Source organism: Akebia trifoliata, chromosome 5 (genome assembly GCF_017979445.1).
Source record: "Akebia trifoliata isolate Shusen 1 chromosome 5, ASM1797944v1, whole genome shotgun sequence".
NCBI classification, from domain to species: domain Eukaryota; kingdom Viridiplantae; phylum Streptophyta; class Magnoliopsida; order Ranunculales; family Lardizabalaceae; genus Akebia; species Akebia trifoliata.
This window is the reverse complement of record NC_141379.1, coordinates 29,409,648-29,425,434: the sequence shown is the minus strand read 5'-3', so window position 1 is coordinate 29,425,434 and position 15,787 is coordinate 29,409,648. Positions and strand designations below refer to the sequence as shown.

General features: G+C 35.8%; 1 protein-coding gene across 5 annotated transcripts in view; it reads right to left on the bottom strand.

Moving 5' to 3' along the window:
• Positions 1 to 283: 283 nt before the first annotated feature.
• Positions 284 to 15,787, bottom strand: part of ATRX (P-loop containing nucleoside triphosphate hydrolases superfamily protein) — a 53,956-nt gene continuing 38,452 nt past the window's right edge. For 2 of the 5 annotated variants that reach the window (XM_086443541.1, XM_086443540.1), the window contains 12 exons: positions 13,233 to 13,374; positions 11,548 to 11,697; positions 11,388 to 11,443; positions 10,969 to 11,275; positions 10,717 to 10,852; positions 9,559 to 9,617; positions 9,061 to 9,287; positions 4,403 to 4,606; positions 4,245 to 4,323; positions 3,612 to 3,877; positions 1,107 to 1,470; positions 286 to 741 (listed from right to left, as the gene is read on the bottom strand). In XM_086443541.1, the coding sequence (XP_086299667.1) occupies positions 703 to 741; positions 1,107 to 1,470; positions 3,612 to 3,877; positions 4,245 to 4,323; positions 4,403 to 4,606; positions 9,061 to 9,287; positions 9,559 to 9,617; positions 10,717 to 10,852; positions 10,969 to 11,275; positions 11,388 to 11,443; positions 11,548 to 11,697; positions 13,233 to 13,374 (2,029 nt within the window). In that variant the 3' untranslated portion in view covers positions 286 to 702. Of the gene's footprint in view, positions 742 to 895; positions 1,471 to 3,611; positions 3,878 to 4,244; positions 4,324 to 4,402; positions 4,607 to 9,060; positions 9,288 to 9,558; positions 9,618 to 10,716; positions 10,853 to 10,968; positions 11,276 to 11,387; positions 11,444 to 11,547; positions 11,698 to 13,232; positions 13,375 to 15,787 lie in introns of those variants that run through there. The other 3 variants (XM_086443537.1, XM_086443539.1, XM_086443538.1) reach the window with 3 other exon arrangements.

Genomic DNA, 15,787 nt, shown 5'->3' with positions numbered 1-15,787 from the left:
ATGTATTTTTTTCGACTATTTATATAACTTGACTAGTATTACCAATGTTACTATGCCATTTCCACCCTAGATAATTATAACAAAGGAGTATTGATTAATAATACTTATTACCAGTAATGCAATAATCAATATAAATTTTAATAATTGAAGTTTCTTCTACTTCAAAGGCTTTAGATTAATTCTATAATTAAAGTAATATTTTAAAATTTCATCATTACACTATTATTATCTTCTAATTGAAATATTCACCAATATTTCATAGCAATCTTTGTTTTTGAGGACATACATGGCTAATAATTATGTAGGAAATTATAAATAAATAAATATGTTTAATATAACAAATCGAATGGAAATCTTCATGAAAAAGTGGCTTTCGAACATCTTGGAAATGGGTTCCCATATTTTGAGAGGTTGAAGGATTCACTCCCAAAGCACCAAAGCCGGGAGCATCACCCGTAACAGAAGGATTTTGAGAGGTTGAAGGATTCACACCCAAAGCACCAAAGCCGGGAGCATCACCCGTAACAGAAGGATTGGTTTTACTAGGGATCCAAACCCAGCAATCCTAATAATTGAACATGAGTAAGGCTGTCAATGGGTTGAATCAGCCCTAAAACCCAATCCAATATTTTTAGTCTGGATACGCTTGCCCTATCATAGTATCCAGTTGACTGGTTCTCTATAGCCAAATAGAATTCCTGGTTAAGCATCCCTCTCAAGAATACAAGAAAGTGTTCCATCCTTCAAATCAAGAAGTCAAAAATACAAGATCATTAAAAAACAGGAGTAAGAATGCCATAGTAAAGGATTCTAAATCATTTATAAGAAGAAAATTCTAAACATTGGTCAGACTCAACTTCTTATAATTCTTTTTTTTTCTTTTTCAAATGTGGTAGCATCTGACGACTAGATGGTTAGATTGAAACAAAAGAATTCCACTCTAGACAAAATATCAGTAGGCAGGAATAACTACCCACACAAAACTATATATTATTGTGTGAAAATAGAAAAAAACTAAACAAGAAATGGAATTTACAATACTGCCAAAATAAATTACAACAAAAATATGAACAGTGAGTATTCCTGAAATTGTTGAATCGCTATACCTTCCTATTAAGGCTCTCCCAAGTGATTTCCTGAGCACATTCTCCGCAAACAGTGCTGCAACCAGCTTTTGTACCCTGGCTTCTAAGAGTCAGCAAATGCGAAAGGTTGGTGCATTTCCGCAGCACCACGCGACTTCTCAAACTGCCCTTGTGTTGTGGTTCTTGGTGGTTGTTCTCCTGTGTGGGAGGACCAACAGGTGGCTTCCGCTCTAATGTTGATTCATCAAGGGGACCTCTCTGCACTTCCTCCCACTCTAAACTTCGCCTAAATATTTCCCAGGCCATGTCCTGCTCCTCCTTTGAGAGCTTCTCCTCTTCATTTTCTTGCAATAGTGTCTCGTGTTCATGGTAATTAGCAATCCACCTGAGAACCAAGCAGAAACAAGAATATGTAAGCCAAAGTGGGATAAGAATTATTGAGCGGCTGATGGAAACTGGGTGTGTCACAATGTTCAAACTTTATTTCAATAAAACACACTTTATTACTGTTTATGGTAATTATGTTGTAGAAAAACCCACTCGTTATTACTTCTAGTGATTTTTTAATATGATATTTTGAGCCGTCCCAATATTTCTACTTTTGGAATGAATTTACTAGAAATTCTTATTAAGACATTTCAATCAATTTCTGGTTAAGAGTTCAACATCTAGCATTTACATAGAAGTGTACATATGCTACGTGATTTGGCTTTGAATTATCAAAGAATTGAATGATTTTGATTTAGGGAACTGTCCTTGGGTAGGGGTGTCAATGGATGGTCAAAAATTCAAAAATTCGGATATTATCCGAAAATTTTGGATATCGGATTCAGATATTAAAATTTCGAATCTGATAATATCTGATTCAAAATAATATATAATATATATTATTTTATTTGATTAATTTTTTATATATATAATGGCTCAGGATCCGTAAACACATAAAGCTACAACGTTTGGAATGGGCTGATATTTTGTGAGAATGATCTCTATGGTGAGAGGATCATTGTTGCAAAAAATCAACCCATTCCAAAACTTCTAACCTCATCAAAAGTGGTTTACAAAAAATGGACGGTCCAGAATTCTTCAACTTGTAAACATGGGGCTCGAAGTTTCAGAATCGTCTGATTTTTGGCAAGGATGATCTCCTCACCATAGAGATCCTCCTCACAAAAAATCACCCCATTCCGAACCTTTTTGTCCATTTTTGATTTACTTATTATATAATATTTAATAATTTTTTTAATAATGAAAAATTAGTTGGATAAGGAAAAATTATGTTTTTTTTTTAATATACAAATTACTCGAATTCGAATCGGATATTATCCGATATCCAATAGGATAATCGGATTCAAATTCGAATTCGAATATTAGATAAAAATTTCAGATTCGGATTCTGATATTGCTGCATCCGAACCGATAAGCATCCGTTGACAGCCCTATCCTTGGGTTTGCTTCCATTGGTTTGAACAACCAATATTGTACACCATATCTTAATGGATTATTTGATTTCTAACTCCTCTATAACATACCGTGTTCTTTTTTAATTTTCCTTCACATTTATGGACCTATCCCACATCAACATCCTACAAGATGATCTCGCCAATCCAATGTGACAATATCCAGGTAGCACATTCCTCACAAACTAGGCCACACATATAATAGATGGAAAAATGCATAAATGAGTTGTGAAAGACACTGCTTTAGATAACAATTGAATGGACGAACAGGATTCACTCATCTGAACCCAGATATTTGGGATGAAGCTTTCATGATGATTGTGAAGACTACCCAAAAATTATATAAAAAAATCTAATTGTGCCTTGGAGGGAAGAAACAATAAAGATATAATAAAGCCTTAATACAATCAAAGACAGGCTTGGCAGACTCCAGTACATGAAATGCAGCAGTACCACATGGCGTCTGCAACAACTACCTGGAAGGATGGTTTGGTACAACATTATTTTACAACTAAAAAGGCCAACCTTCAATTCCAACATAGTTAAGTGCTCATTTGCAGTGAGAGTAGGTATTCAGGTGTTCATATCACACACAATTAAGTGCTAAATTCATAATTTTACCATCCATTAAGTTATCGGTTTGAACGTGACCAAAAGGCACAACATAATTTTCACTAGGATATAATTCAAACACACATGGATGGTGGCATGGTGCTACATGCATATAAGATCACATAAAATTAACATTGCAGATAGCAAATAAGTCTAGGAGTCGGTCCAAGAATGAGATACAGCAAAAACCTATTATTCAAGAAATAAGTTGCAGTGCATGATTCAAATCACTCCTAGTGGAGGACAAGTTGTTGATGATGTCAAGAAAATTTGCTATAACTTGGCTACTATAGGTATGCAAGAGCACATGGATGAGTCAGTGGCCCAAGATTTTAAATCACGAGAAAAGAGCATATCGTAAGAAAAGTACAAAAACAAAGAAAATAAAATAGGTGATCAAGGGAATAAGTAACAATAATAAAATTTATAAAATGCGTAAGTTAGAAAAATGTACCGTGGATAATGCTTGTTAAGTAAGCATTCCATTAACTTATCAGAAGAGCAGCTTCCATGAGGAGGCAACTTCTGCTTCAGTGAACTAGCAGCTTGACCTGCCATTTCTTGATTCGATGGAGGTTGGTTCTCTTGGCCTCGCTCTGGCACTGCATCTGAATTCTCCTCATCACCAAAATCAAAAAGATGTAACATTTCCTCTTTAGACATAGTTCTGTGTATTTGTTGTTTATCCACCACTCTTGCAGCAAGGCCCTCCTTTGTGACCTGTTCACCAACTTTCTTCAGTAAATTTTCACTGATCCACCATTATTTTCCCTTCATTTCTTGTGGGTATAAGAGAAGTTAATCTTTGTTGCAGTGCTCTGTATTTGAGGACATCTTGTCCTCCTTGAATGACAGTTTTATGGGTTTTGTTTTGTTAACATGTGATGGCCTAAGGGCACCCGTCAAAGTGTATTAAATACACCTTGGGAATTGATTTTCATAACAAAACCCAAGTTTTATTTATCAAAAAATAAAAATAAAAAAAATGTTTGCAAAGCAAACCTTGGTTGCAGAAAATTATAATCTGGCAAAAGTAACAAAATGCCTTGCATGGATCACATAATAGCATTTAGACTTTCGATATTACCTGACGTTTATATATTTTTTCCTCCATTGTACCATGTGCCATCAAGCGATAAGCATAAACCGGCTTCTTCTGGCCATACCTACAAGCCAAAGATTTTAAATGTAGAACAACCATGCAGAAAAAAGACACTTCAAAAAACACTATGGATTATATCATACCTCCAAGCCCGATATATAGCCTGAAGATCGTGAGTTGGATTCCATGAACCATCAACAATAATTACACGGTTAGCAGCATGAAGGTTTATTCCCAAAGATCCAGCTCGAGTTGATATTAATGTGACTTTCACCCTTCTATTCATGGGCTCATTAAACCTCTCCACCAGCTTTTGTCTTTGAGAGCCCTCAGTACTTCCATCTAACCTGCTTGGCGCATTAATAATCAATTAACATTAATTCAGAAGATGCAACTAGGTTTACTCGTATTTTTGGCGGAAAACTTCAAATTTGTCTAATATAACTAAATTTAGGACAAGTTAACCAAAAATTGCAGTTATGAGAAAAACTTGATTAGAAAGAACCAGCAATTCAACTCTATCTTTAATCCTATTAATCATCTTTTAGTAGTCATTAATTGTGATCAAACTAAAATGCACCCACAAGGGAATGTCATTAAAAACGTGACTGCAACATATTGCCAGCATATTTTAAAATCTCAAAGTCAAACCAACATGCATCACAGCAAGATTGACAGAAAAGAGCGATACATATCCAAGAGAGCTGTAACCAAGAAAAAACAAAGTCATCAAAGAAGGAAAAATAACTCCTGGATTCTAAAAACTAAAGTTTTGGCCTCTAGACTTCAGAATGCTTTAGACTCCTATCATTTCACTTCACCAGGGAACATTGGAGAAATGTAGGTGATGTTTTTACGACATTCTAGAGCAAATAAATTTATAGACTCAGGGCTTCATAGTGGTTTTCCAAGAACTATGGGAAAACTGATACGAAGAAGGCATATATGATCATGTAACTAGTGTTTCCTTGTTTACATGTTTAAAAGAACGGGATTTGACATTTCACAAATGTAGAAGAAAGTGCCTTATAGCTTTCATCATCATTTTGCTGAATGGATACTTGAAGGATTTTGGAGTGTTCTAGGAACTTTCTATAGAGGAACCTATCTTCCCCGTCACTCTTCATTTTGGTGGTAGGAGTTAGTATACACACCCAAAAAGTGAAAGGAGATGTTTTATAAGGCTTCAAAGTGAGCATTGGAAAAGGTGCTCGCTTGGTAGGTAGTTAAGAGTATCTTTGGGTGGCTGCTTTCTTACCATAAAAATTGTAAAAGCAATCAACCCAGACAGTTCCCACGTCTGATTCTCTCTATTAATATATATCTATTATAATGCATTTTAAATTCAAAAATTTTCTGCATAGTGAACTACTACCAGTTAAAATATCTTAGATGTACCTTAAGTGCTTTCAAGTGATATCAAGCTTGAGAAATTATTTTGGTACGAGCAAAGTTTTTGTGGAGGAAGCAAAAGAGTAGGTGGTGAGCTTTTACAAAGAACTGTATGAGGAAAAGGAACCCTTAAGACCGCGGCCGGACAATCTAGAGTTTAAATCTTTGAATCAGGATGAGTGGGCGTGGTTGGAAAGACAGATAGGGGAGGAGGAGGTCAAATCTGTGCTTTTTTCGATGAAGGGGGATAAGGCACCGGGACCGGATGGTTTTAACATGGAATTCTTCAAGCATTGTTGGGATATCATCTCGAGAGACCTCATGGGGGTCATTAAGGAATTGCAAGAAAAGAGGTTTGGAGTATAGCCTCAACAGCACTTTTGTAGCTTTGATCCCTAAGAAAATCGGGGCGGATAGGATAGAAGATTTTAGACCAATTAATTTAGTTAGCTTGGTGTACAAGATTATATCAAAAGTGTTAGCGAGCAGGTTGAAAAAAGTTCTCCCTAGTCTGATCGGTGATGAGCAAGGGGCCTTCATTAGGGGTAGACAAATTTTAGATGGAGGTTTGATGGCTAATGAATGTCTAGATTCTAGGATGAAGAATAAGGAAGGAGGAATGATAGGGAAAATTGACTTACAAAAAGCGTATGATCATGTGAGTAGGGATTTCCTAAAGTACATGATGGGGAGGATGGGTTTTGGAGATAGGTGGATCAGTTGGATAATGAAATGTGTCACAACAGTATCTTCTTCGATTCTTGTCAACGGAAGCCCGGTTGGTTTTTTTAGGGGATCGAGAAGGTTGAGGCAAGAGGATCCATTATCTCCGTACTTGTTTCTTATTATAACTGAAGCCTTGGGTAGACTTTTTTCAAGAGCAGTAGAGTTCGGCAAGCTTTCAGGGTTTAGAGTGAAAGATAGACCATTGATTTCTCACCTGCAATTTGCGGACGATACATTAGTTTTTTTAGAACATTCGAGGGATCAGGTGAGAGTGCTTCGTGTGCTATTGTGTTGCTTTGAGGCTATGTCAGGTTTACATATTAATATGCAAAAGAGTAAGCTTTTCGGGGTAGGAGAGGTGGCCGATATTCATTTGATGGCCACAACGTTGGGCTATGGGTACGATACCCTGCCCACGACATACTTGGGATTACCGTTGGGAGCACCTTATAATAGTATCAAAATTTGGGATGGGGTGATTGAGAGACTGGAGAAAAGGTTGAGCACATGGAAGGCCAATTATTTGTCGAAAGGAGGGAAGGTTACTTTGATCAAAAGCACTTCATCAAGTATTCCAGTTTATTTCCTATCGTTATTCACGCTTCCGAGGTCTGTCGAAGTTAGGATGGAAAGACTAATAAAGGATTTTTTGTGGAATGATAGGAATGGCAGGAAAAAGTATCATTTGGTCAGATGGAAGGTTATATGTAAGCCCAAAAAGAGTGGAGGGCTAGGTATAAGGGGGCTTAGATTAGCCAATAGAGCTTTGTTAGGCAAGTGGCTATGGAGATTCGGCGAGGAGAGGTGTAGTTTGTGGAAGAAGGTTATTAGAGCCAAGTACGGGGAGAGGAGGTTAGGCTAGTATAGTGGTGAATCTAAAGGCTCGTATGGGTGCAGTGTATAGAAAGGGGTGCTTAAAGGGAACGAGGAGTTCGAGAAAGGTATTAGATTCAAAGCGGGTTTGGGCGATAGTATTAGATTTTGGGAGGACAGTTGGTGTGGCACATCGCCTCTAGCAACCCAATTTCCGTCTTTATACGCCTGTTCTATAAAAAAGTACTGCTCTATCCAGCAGTGTTTGGGTTGCAACAAGTTTGGCCCCATTTGGGACTTGGGGTTTAGGAGAAATTTTAATGATTGGGAGCTAACTGAGGTGACATCTTTCCTTGATCTTTTGCATGCGTTTCATCTCAACGACAACGAACAGGACAAGTGGGAATGGATAAGGGCTAAGGATTTGAGATTCTCTGTTAGGTCCTTCTATGAGTGGCTTACCTCCAATGCAGAGCGATCCCTTTTGGGATCAATCAGGTGGTCCAGGTTAGTTCCTTCTAAAGTATCATTTTTTGTTTGGTTGGCTTTCCTAGGAAGAATTCTTACGTTGGATAAATTGATTTTGAGGGGTTGGATCATTCCTAATTGTTGTCCTCTTTGTTTGAGAGACGGGAAATCTGTTGATCATATCTTAGTTCATTGTTCTTTTTCCTATAATATTTGATCAACCTTCCTCGGTCTGTTCCGTTTTAACTGAGTCACTCCTCGTAAGTTCTCCTCGTTGGTAGTAGAGTGGACCAATAACTCTTTCCACACCAGAAAAAGGACCCTTTGGGCTTTGCTTCCTTCAGCTATTGCTTGGGGGGTTTGGAAAGAAAGAAACAAAAGAGTGTTCAATAATATGAGTAGTACAGATCATGAAGGCTTCCTGGAGATCTTGGGTTTGTTATATCTTTGGTCAAAGCAGAATATAGAGTTCGCGGGGACTACTTTTGATGATTTTGTTTTTAGATGGGATTCTTTATGTGATCATTGAAGCCGTTTTTCTTTCTTTGTTGTTTTTATTTTTGTTGTTGCTTTTCTTGAGGCTCTCTCGGCCTCTTTGCTTCTTTGCTTCTTTGTTTCTTGTATTGCCTCTCTGATCAATATATTATACTTTTCAAAAAAAAAAAAAAGAGTAGAACACAGTGCAAAAGAGCTGGTAATAGCTCTGGGTAGCAAGGTTTGTAAATTCTCATCCTCTTAGCACGGATCTCATTTTGCCTTTGGGCACTAGGTACCATCACAAACTATTGTGACCTGGTCAAGGAGACTTGTCTCTTGTAAAGTTTTGGTATGAGAGTTACCCATGGGTTTAGTCTTCTCAACCCAAAACCTCCATATTGGTTCAAGCTACACGGTAATTTCCATTTAATAAGTTTTTTTTTTTTCTTTCTTTCCATTACACTCCAATAACTAAAATAAACAGATATGGGAGTCAAAGCTGATCACTGACATAACACTCATCTGCTTCCTCTGCATTTGCTTTTGTAGTAGTCACAATGCTCTAATGCGCATCCTAAATTTTATCAATATATCCATTCGGGCTCCTTTCATTCCAATACCCATAATATTAACTATCTAGATACTTCATAATATGCTCACTAATTCAATAAAAACCATATGAAGATTCTTCCACTTTTCTCTGAACATTTGTATTGTTTGTCAAGTAGAGAAATTGCCTTGATATTAGAACACATACAAACCAATTGTGTTTATAGCATGCCAATATAGATGAAACCTCCAACTATGCATAATCATTAGTTCATTAGTTCATTTGTAGATATCCCAAGAAAGTGCAATTGAAATAGGGCATAAAACATAAACATGAATATTGTTCACTATAAACATAGTAATGGTCTATACACACCTATACCAGTCCTTTCCTTGTCTCCAGTATTTCCCTTCTCTCCCTTGTCGTGGCAATCTTGAAAGATAGAACTCTATGAGATCAAGAGTCGATAAGCTCTGGCTAAAAACCAATGCCTTATCGCCAACCGCAGAACTCATGGATAGAATATCAAGTAGTAAAACCATTTTACCACTGTAATCAGCCTCTTTATAATTTTTTTCATGAAAAAGATCCTTCCACCAGCCCTGAATAGAGAACAAGAGGGAAAATTACACCACAAAGCAAACTACAACAAATGGTAGCGATCCATGAACAACTTTTGCACCCTAGGTGAGGAACAATATCCTGCACTGTGGGAAAATGAAACAGGGGTGCAAACAACTGTCCCTGTAAACAAATTTCTTAAACAAAAAATTTCTCAACTCCATCAATTGCAATCTGCAATCATTGAGATGGAGGGGAAACAAAACAAATTTCATCAGCACAAGGCATTGATATTGCCAAAAGTAAACAAACCTCACAAAGAAAGCCACTATCGCTTTTATGTGTGAAATCATTCTTGGTCCTCTGCTTTTCTGTTTAAAGAAAGAAAAAAAAAAAAAACACATTATCCCTACCAAATACAAGTTTTAAATAACTTCAATCACTCATATAATAATCGATTACCAGAATAGTATGCATTCTTATCCCCATCGAAGCAACAAAAAAAAACAAAAAAGATAACAAATGCACAAAATGTCCATTTTCACTGATAACTTGGGAAACTTAAGTCTCCAAATATATTTTTCAGCAGAGATTAAAAAAACTGACATTCACAATCAGTTGAAAAAAATATCAACATGAAATACCCATTACAAGAAACAATAAAATATCGCAATCCTATGCATAACGATTTTACTTTTTCTGGTTTGGGATTTTGGTTAAAGATTTTGGCTATGATAGAGTAAACACAAAAGGCTTTGGGTTGTAGTGTTTAATTTTGAAATTTTACAATTACGACCACAAGCCCAATGACTATTTTCAAAAGATTCGTGCCAGAGTAACATTGAAATTGACATCGTTTGGGACATTGTATGAACAGAACCATAGATGCTTCTCACTCGTATCTCAATGAAAAGCATCTATGGTTTTATAGACACATCCACGTCAACAATGTTTGAAACGATGTCAATTTCAATGTGACTTCAGCATTTTCCTTTTCAGAATTTCAAAAATTCAAGAGTTCAGAAATTCAAGAAAATGAAGACAAGAAAGTTAAAAGAAAATCAAGAAAATAGAAATAATTAGAAGAGAAAGAGAAGGGATAGAATCATGGAATCACACCAAGGGTTTCTAGGAGTATCACACCAATAAACTCCATTAAAGGAAACGCATTTGTTATTTCATAAATCTTAATGACAATCAATATTTGAAGAAAATCAAAAACTAAAATACCAAATAAAGAAATAAATAAAACTCTAATTCTCGCAACTTTATCTCTTCTAAATTTTCAACCCTAATAAACTTAAATAAAAGACATACTAAAGTTACCAAATTACCCCCAAACATTTTACTAAGTCCATGGGCTAATAAAACATGAAAATAAGCCCAAAAAAGCGAGTCCAAAATCGAAAACAAATAGACATAAAATCTACTCTTCAAGCTTTGATGTCCCCATCAAAAACAGGTAAATACCTCCATTTGGCATGTCACGTTCCATGTTATCATCACTGGAGCAGTCATCAACAAGAAAACTCTCCACAGCATCTTCACGTCTTAGGGGATCTCTGTGTTCTTTGGCCATTTGCAAGAGCCCGGGATGGTTCCATATCTACTACCAAAGTGGATATTTGATTGAAAACTCAGTGGCAATGCCAGTGGTAGGATAAGTTGAAAAATAATTAGCAACATCCAATAGCATAATTATCTACCTAACAAGGATTATACCTGAGCTAGTGCTTGGTATCCAGCAAAAAAGGACCTCCTCCTAATTACTTTTTCACCATAGATGTTGTCATTTGTGAAGCCATGAACATCAAGGAATTTTTTGTACAACTTCCTCTGTAGTGGTGAAAGCTTTACAGCAATTACATAAACGGTTTTAGGGGGTAAGTCTTTCTTCACCACACTCATGTCCATCCGTTGGACAAATCCTTTTAACTGTTCATAAAGGATATGTGACCTTTGGCTCATTACTTTTACATCATCTGATGTGGAATTGGCATGCTGACCATTCTCGATTGGGTTTTGAAACCTGCATATAGGACTATATGATCAGAAGGAAACAAAATGTGCAAGAAACTCTACAGTATAATCCAAATTAAACAGGAAACTGCAGATACAGAACAGAAAGGAAGAAGCCTTGCCGGTTCCTAAACTCATGACTACTGCCAAGAAATCCTTCTCTCACAAAATCAACCATCTGCTCCACACAAAAAATACCACAAATGAAACCATTTTGGAAATGGGAATAGGGGATTGGCTTATGAAATTATGGCTTAAGAATAAAGGATGGAAGCCTCTTACACAATAATATTCCATTAGATTGTTTTGAAGAGGTGACCCTGTTAATGCAATCCTTCGTTGGCATTTCACTTGCTTCAATGCTTGGGTGGTATCAGCTTTAATGTTCTTTATCATATGCGCCTCATCACAGACTAATATATCAGGTCCATCCTGACAAAGGAATCTAGTTTTTATCAAATGTCTCTAAAGCATTAGCATGAAATGGAGAAAGATGCTCGTAATGATGGAAATAAGCAGAATCATACTGCAGGCAATATAGTAATTATATTACGAGGCACAGTTCACTAAAAATGAAAATAAAAAATTATTATTAAAAAAAAGAAACAAAAAGTGTATGAATGAGCAACGTTATCAAAATGCTAGTCGCGCCAAGGCGATAAGGTGGTTAGCTTGCCTAGGATCGCCTCGCCTAGGCGTGCTTGTTGATTTACCAGGCTTTTTTTTCCTGAAATACCTCATACCTTTACATTTTTAATATAATGTTATTAAAAATATACATTTTGACATACTTTTATAACTGTGAATTCTTCTATTGTATGGATTTTAGCCTTTTATTAAATTTTTTGTAATTCAATCTCTGAAGATCAAATAGTAAAGACTGAAATTAGGAAAATATAGAGAAAACAATTGTAACAGATTTCTTTTTAAAATTTTGAGTGTTTGTTATTACAGAAGGTGGTAAAAAAAAAAAAAACAGAGACAAGAAAATGACCAAAATACCCTTAACAGGGTATGAAAAGTTGATGGTAAAAGAAAGAAAAATGAAACAATACAACAAGGATATTAAAATGGTTTGAGATTTTCTTTAGAAAATAATCCACATAAAATCAAGAATTTTAGAGTGTATTGAGTTTCAAAAAGGGGATTAGTATTTGTCTCTTTTTTTGGCTTTATAGCTAACCCTAGAAGAAGGGAACCAATAAAGATAAGAAAAAATGATCGTGTTATGAAGGGGGCAGTCAAGGCATCACCTTAGCTCTCCTAGACCCTTGTCTTTCGTCACCTAGGCCCTCACGTTTAGACACTTTTGTATTTCAACACCTTTTAGAGAAGGTGAAGCGATTTGGCCTCACATCACAACACCCAGCCTAGGTGAGCACCTTTTGCGCCTTTGATAACACTGTCAATTAGGCAGATTTCGCTTAACTTGGCTATCAAGTATGCCTATCATTGCGACTCCAATGCGTGCAGTATAAATATGTATGACAGGAAACTATAATATATTCAAAATCTGCTCCAAAAGAGGTGCAGGACTTCATGGATGCCAAAGCAATAAATTGGTGACTACCTTCCAATTAAAGAGAATCCATCAACATTATCAATCCTGGCTGTCGCTTTCTCAAGTATCAGAACAGGAAAAATATTTCCATCTATACTAAAAAGCCTACCATCAACTAGTTCCAAAATCCACAACTTGCAAGACATTAAATACATTCTAAATAACTGCCAACCATGTGAGCTTCAACTTAATTCCCACAAATAAAAACCATATCTTTCCAGTTTTGGAATAGTTTTTAATTACTTTCAGTTTTGTTTATGGATAACGATCGGGAGGTTAACTATTGAGGCAATTTTCTAACTCATACAATTAACAGAGAAGTTTCATCAAAGAGGAAGAATTTAGTCATGGTTTTTATATACTTGGAAAAAGAGAGAATGCAATGTTGATGATGTAAACCATGTACCTGCAGGGCATAAGAAATCTCTCTAGCCACATGCCTGTCCTTTACATGCTTTCCTAGGGACAAGTTTCGAAAAGCAGAATAGCCAATCAAAAAAATACCTCCCTTGACTCTCCACTTTGTAAGCAATTCTAGCCTTCTCTCCCTGGGAAGAACGAGCTCATGTCAGCACTGTTATTTCAACCAACAAGAGTTGATAAATCGGTGAATAGTCATCGTGAGGGAATTACAAACACTTGAACATAAAAGAAAAGAAAAAATGGTATTTATTCATATAAAAAATAAAACCAATCACAACAAAGGAAAATACGCATTATAATGAAATAAAACCCAAAGAACTGATCAGTCTACTCCTATCCAGTATCAAATATCAATCAATGTTCTACAATATACCGAAGTGCTACATTCCAAAATAAAACCATTCGATCGTAAATATGTACGTCAGGACCAAAGTATGTCAGAACAACAAAATTTCCTTGAATGGTCCACCCTAGCCGAATGTTGGATTCTAGCAGGTCAACATGCACTTTAATGTAAATAAAATTTTACATTTTACATAAAACATGGCTTGTGTTTTCATATTTTTTTTAGGTTGCTATGAACTTTTGTTAATAATTAAAAAGATGCAAAACACAAATAAATATATGATTAAATTTCGATTTCGGTGTCTATTACAGTAAACTTTTAACAAGGGAATATTTTGTAAAAATATTTCGATCAATGTGAAAATTATTACAAGTTTTGGAAACGATGGAAATATTGTGTAAATAACAAAATATTGAGAAAATTTTCATTGAAACCGTGTGAATAATAAAATATGCATTTCTTTGCACATAATAATTCCACATCTACAAAAAAGAAGTAGTGAATCAAATCAATTCAATAACTTTATTTGAGTTGAATATTGTTTTCTATTTGAACTTAATCCTAAATGCTCCAAGTATGTTGCATGGCAACAACAGAGAAATACAAGAAGCAAATAAAGAACAATAAGAAAAAGATAAAATAAATAAAAATAAATAAAAGATTAATATATAGTTCAAAAATAGAAAAATTCATGTGAAGCATAAGCATCAGCCACAGGCATTCACTTCAGTCACGCCTCACACTAAGTCACACACCTTTTGGACATCTCTTTGCCCGAGGCATGCGCCTCAGCTATTTTTATATTTTTCCCTTGCAACTCAGGATTTTTAATGAGCCCCCCATGGCAAGCCTCGAGATGTAAGCCTCACGCACCAAGAAAGTCAAGGCTGATAATGTCCCAAAAAGCCTTGAAGAACAAAATGGTGAAACCATCCAAACTTGTGGCCTTGTTAACATCTAAGCTCTCCATTTCCACCACAACCCACTCCTAATTGATAGGCCTTCCTTTCCATCTTGCTTGATCTTGGGAGATGCAATAAAAAAAAGAAGAGCATCCGAGAGAGAACTATACGATTGAGTTTCAGAATTTCGACTAGTGTAGAAGTTTATTGCTCTCTCCCTAATTCCATCTTCATCACTCTTCATGATCCATCAATCATAATCTAAAAGATGAAGTTAGTCTTTCTTTGGCTGTTTGCAATTCTAGGAAAGAAGTTATTATAATTGTCTCCTTTTAGCCGTTAAACTCCTGATTTTTTTTTTTTTCAACTTTCATTACTTACTTCACCAATATCTAGAAAACATACGGTGAATTATAATTGTGCTCTTAATGATGTTCATGAACTTTTCATAAAATAATAGAATTTCCGACCAAATAGAAGTATTTCATTTCCAAGCTAAGCAAAATCAAAATTTAAAACCTTAGCAAGCAGAGGATAGTGATGAACCCACTTGGTGAGTCCCATCTAGCAGAGATCATTGGCAAAAAATCCACCCAACAGCTTTAACATAACTACTAGTATTTGGTTAGGATCAATGTCTAAATAACATTATGATCTTAGTCCCAAATGCAGTTTGAAAGAGATTCCCAAGAGGAGTAACCCACTATCTATTGCAAAACATTGCGTCTACCCCTTTACCCCTTAACCCTTTAGGTCTAAAAGTTTTATCTTATATCTTTTTAACCCTTCAATCTTCTTCTTCACCTAATTAGCCTTTCCCCCACTCTTCCGAAATTAGATCAAACCTAGAATCAATAAAACCTAATTGTCCTACATCAGATTGACCAAAGTTTTGGTCTTAAAGATCTCGATCTGGACCATGAATCTTGCACCCCATTCCCTTCAGGTACTCCATATGTACAGGGCACTGCTTAATGCTTATATAACTTGTTTCATTTGGTTGAAAAACTTTAGATTCTCATGTCACATAAACAAAAGTAGGATTTTCTCTGGAATGAAAGACAAGCTTCTTAATAAAAAGCTTCTGTTAAGCACCAAGTAATTCATGATTAGTATCGGGCAACATTTATCAGCTCCCAACAGTTACTACTAAACCAGTCAAATCCATGATCAACTATTATGTATTGTATATTGAGAAACCTACATTGTTGAAAAACAGAACCATATTTGGAGGCAGATATTTAATATGACATGATAACCAAGTGATCAAAGGAATATGCAGCTAGTGAT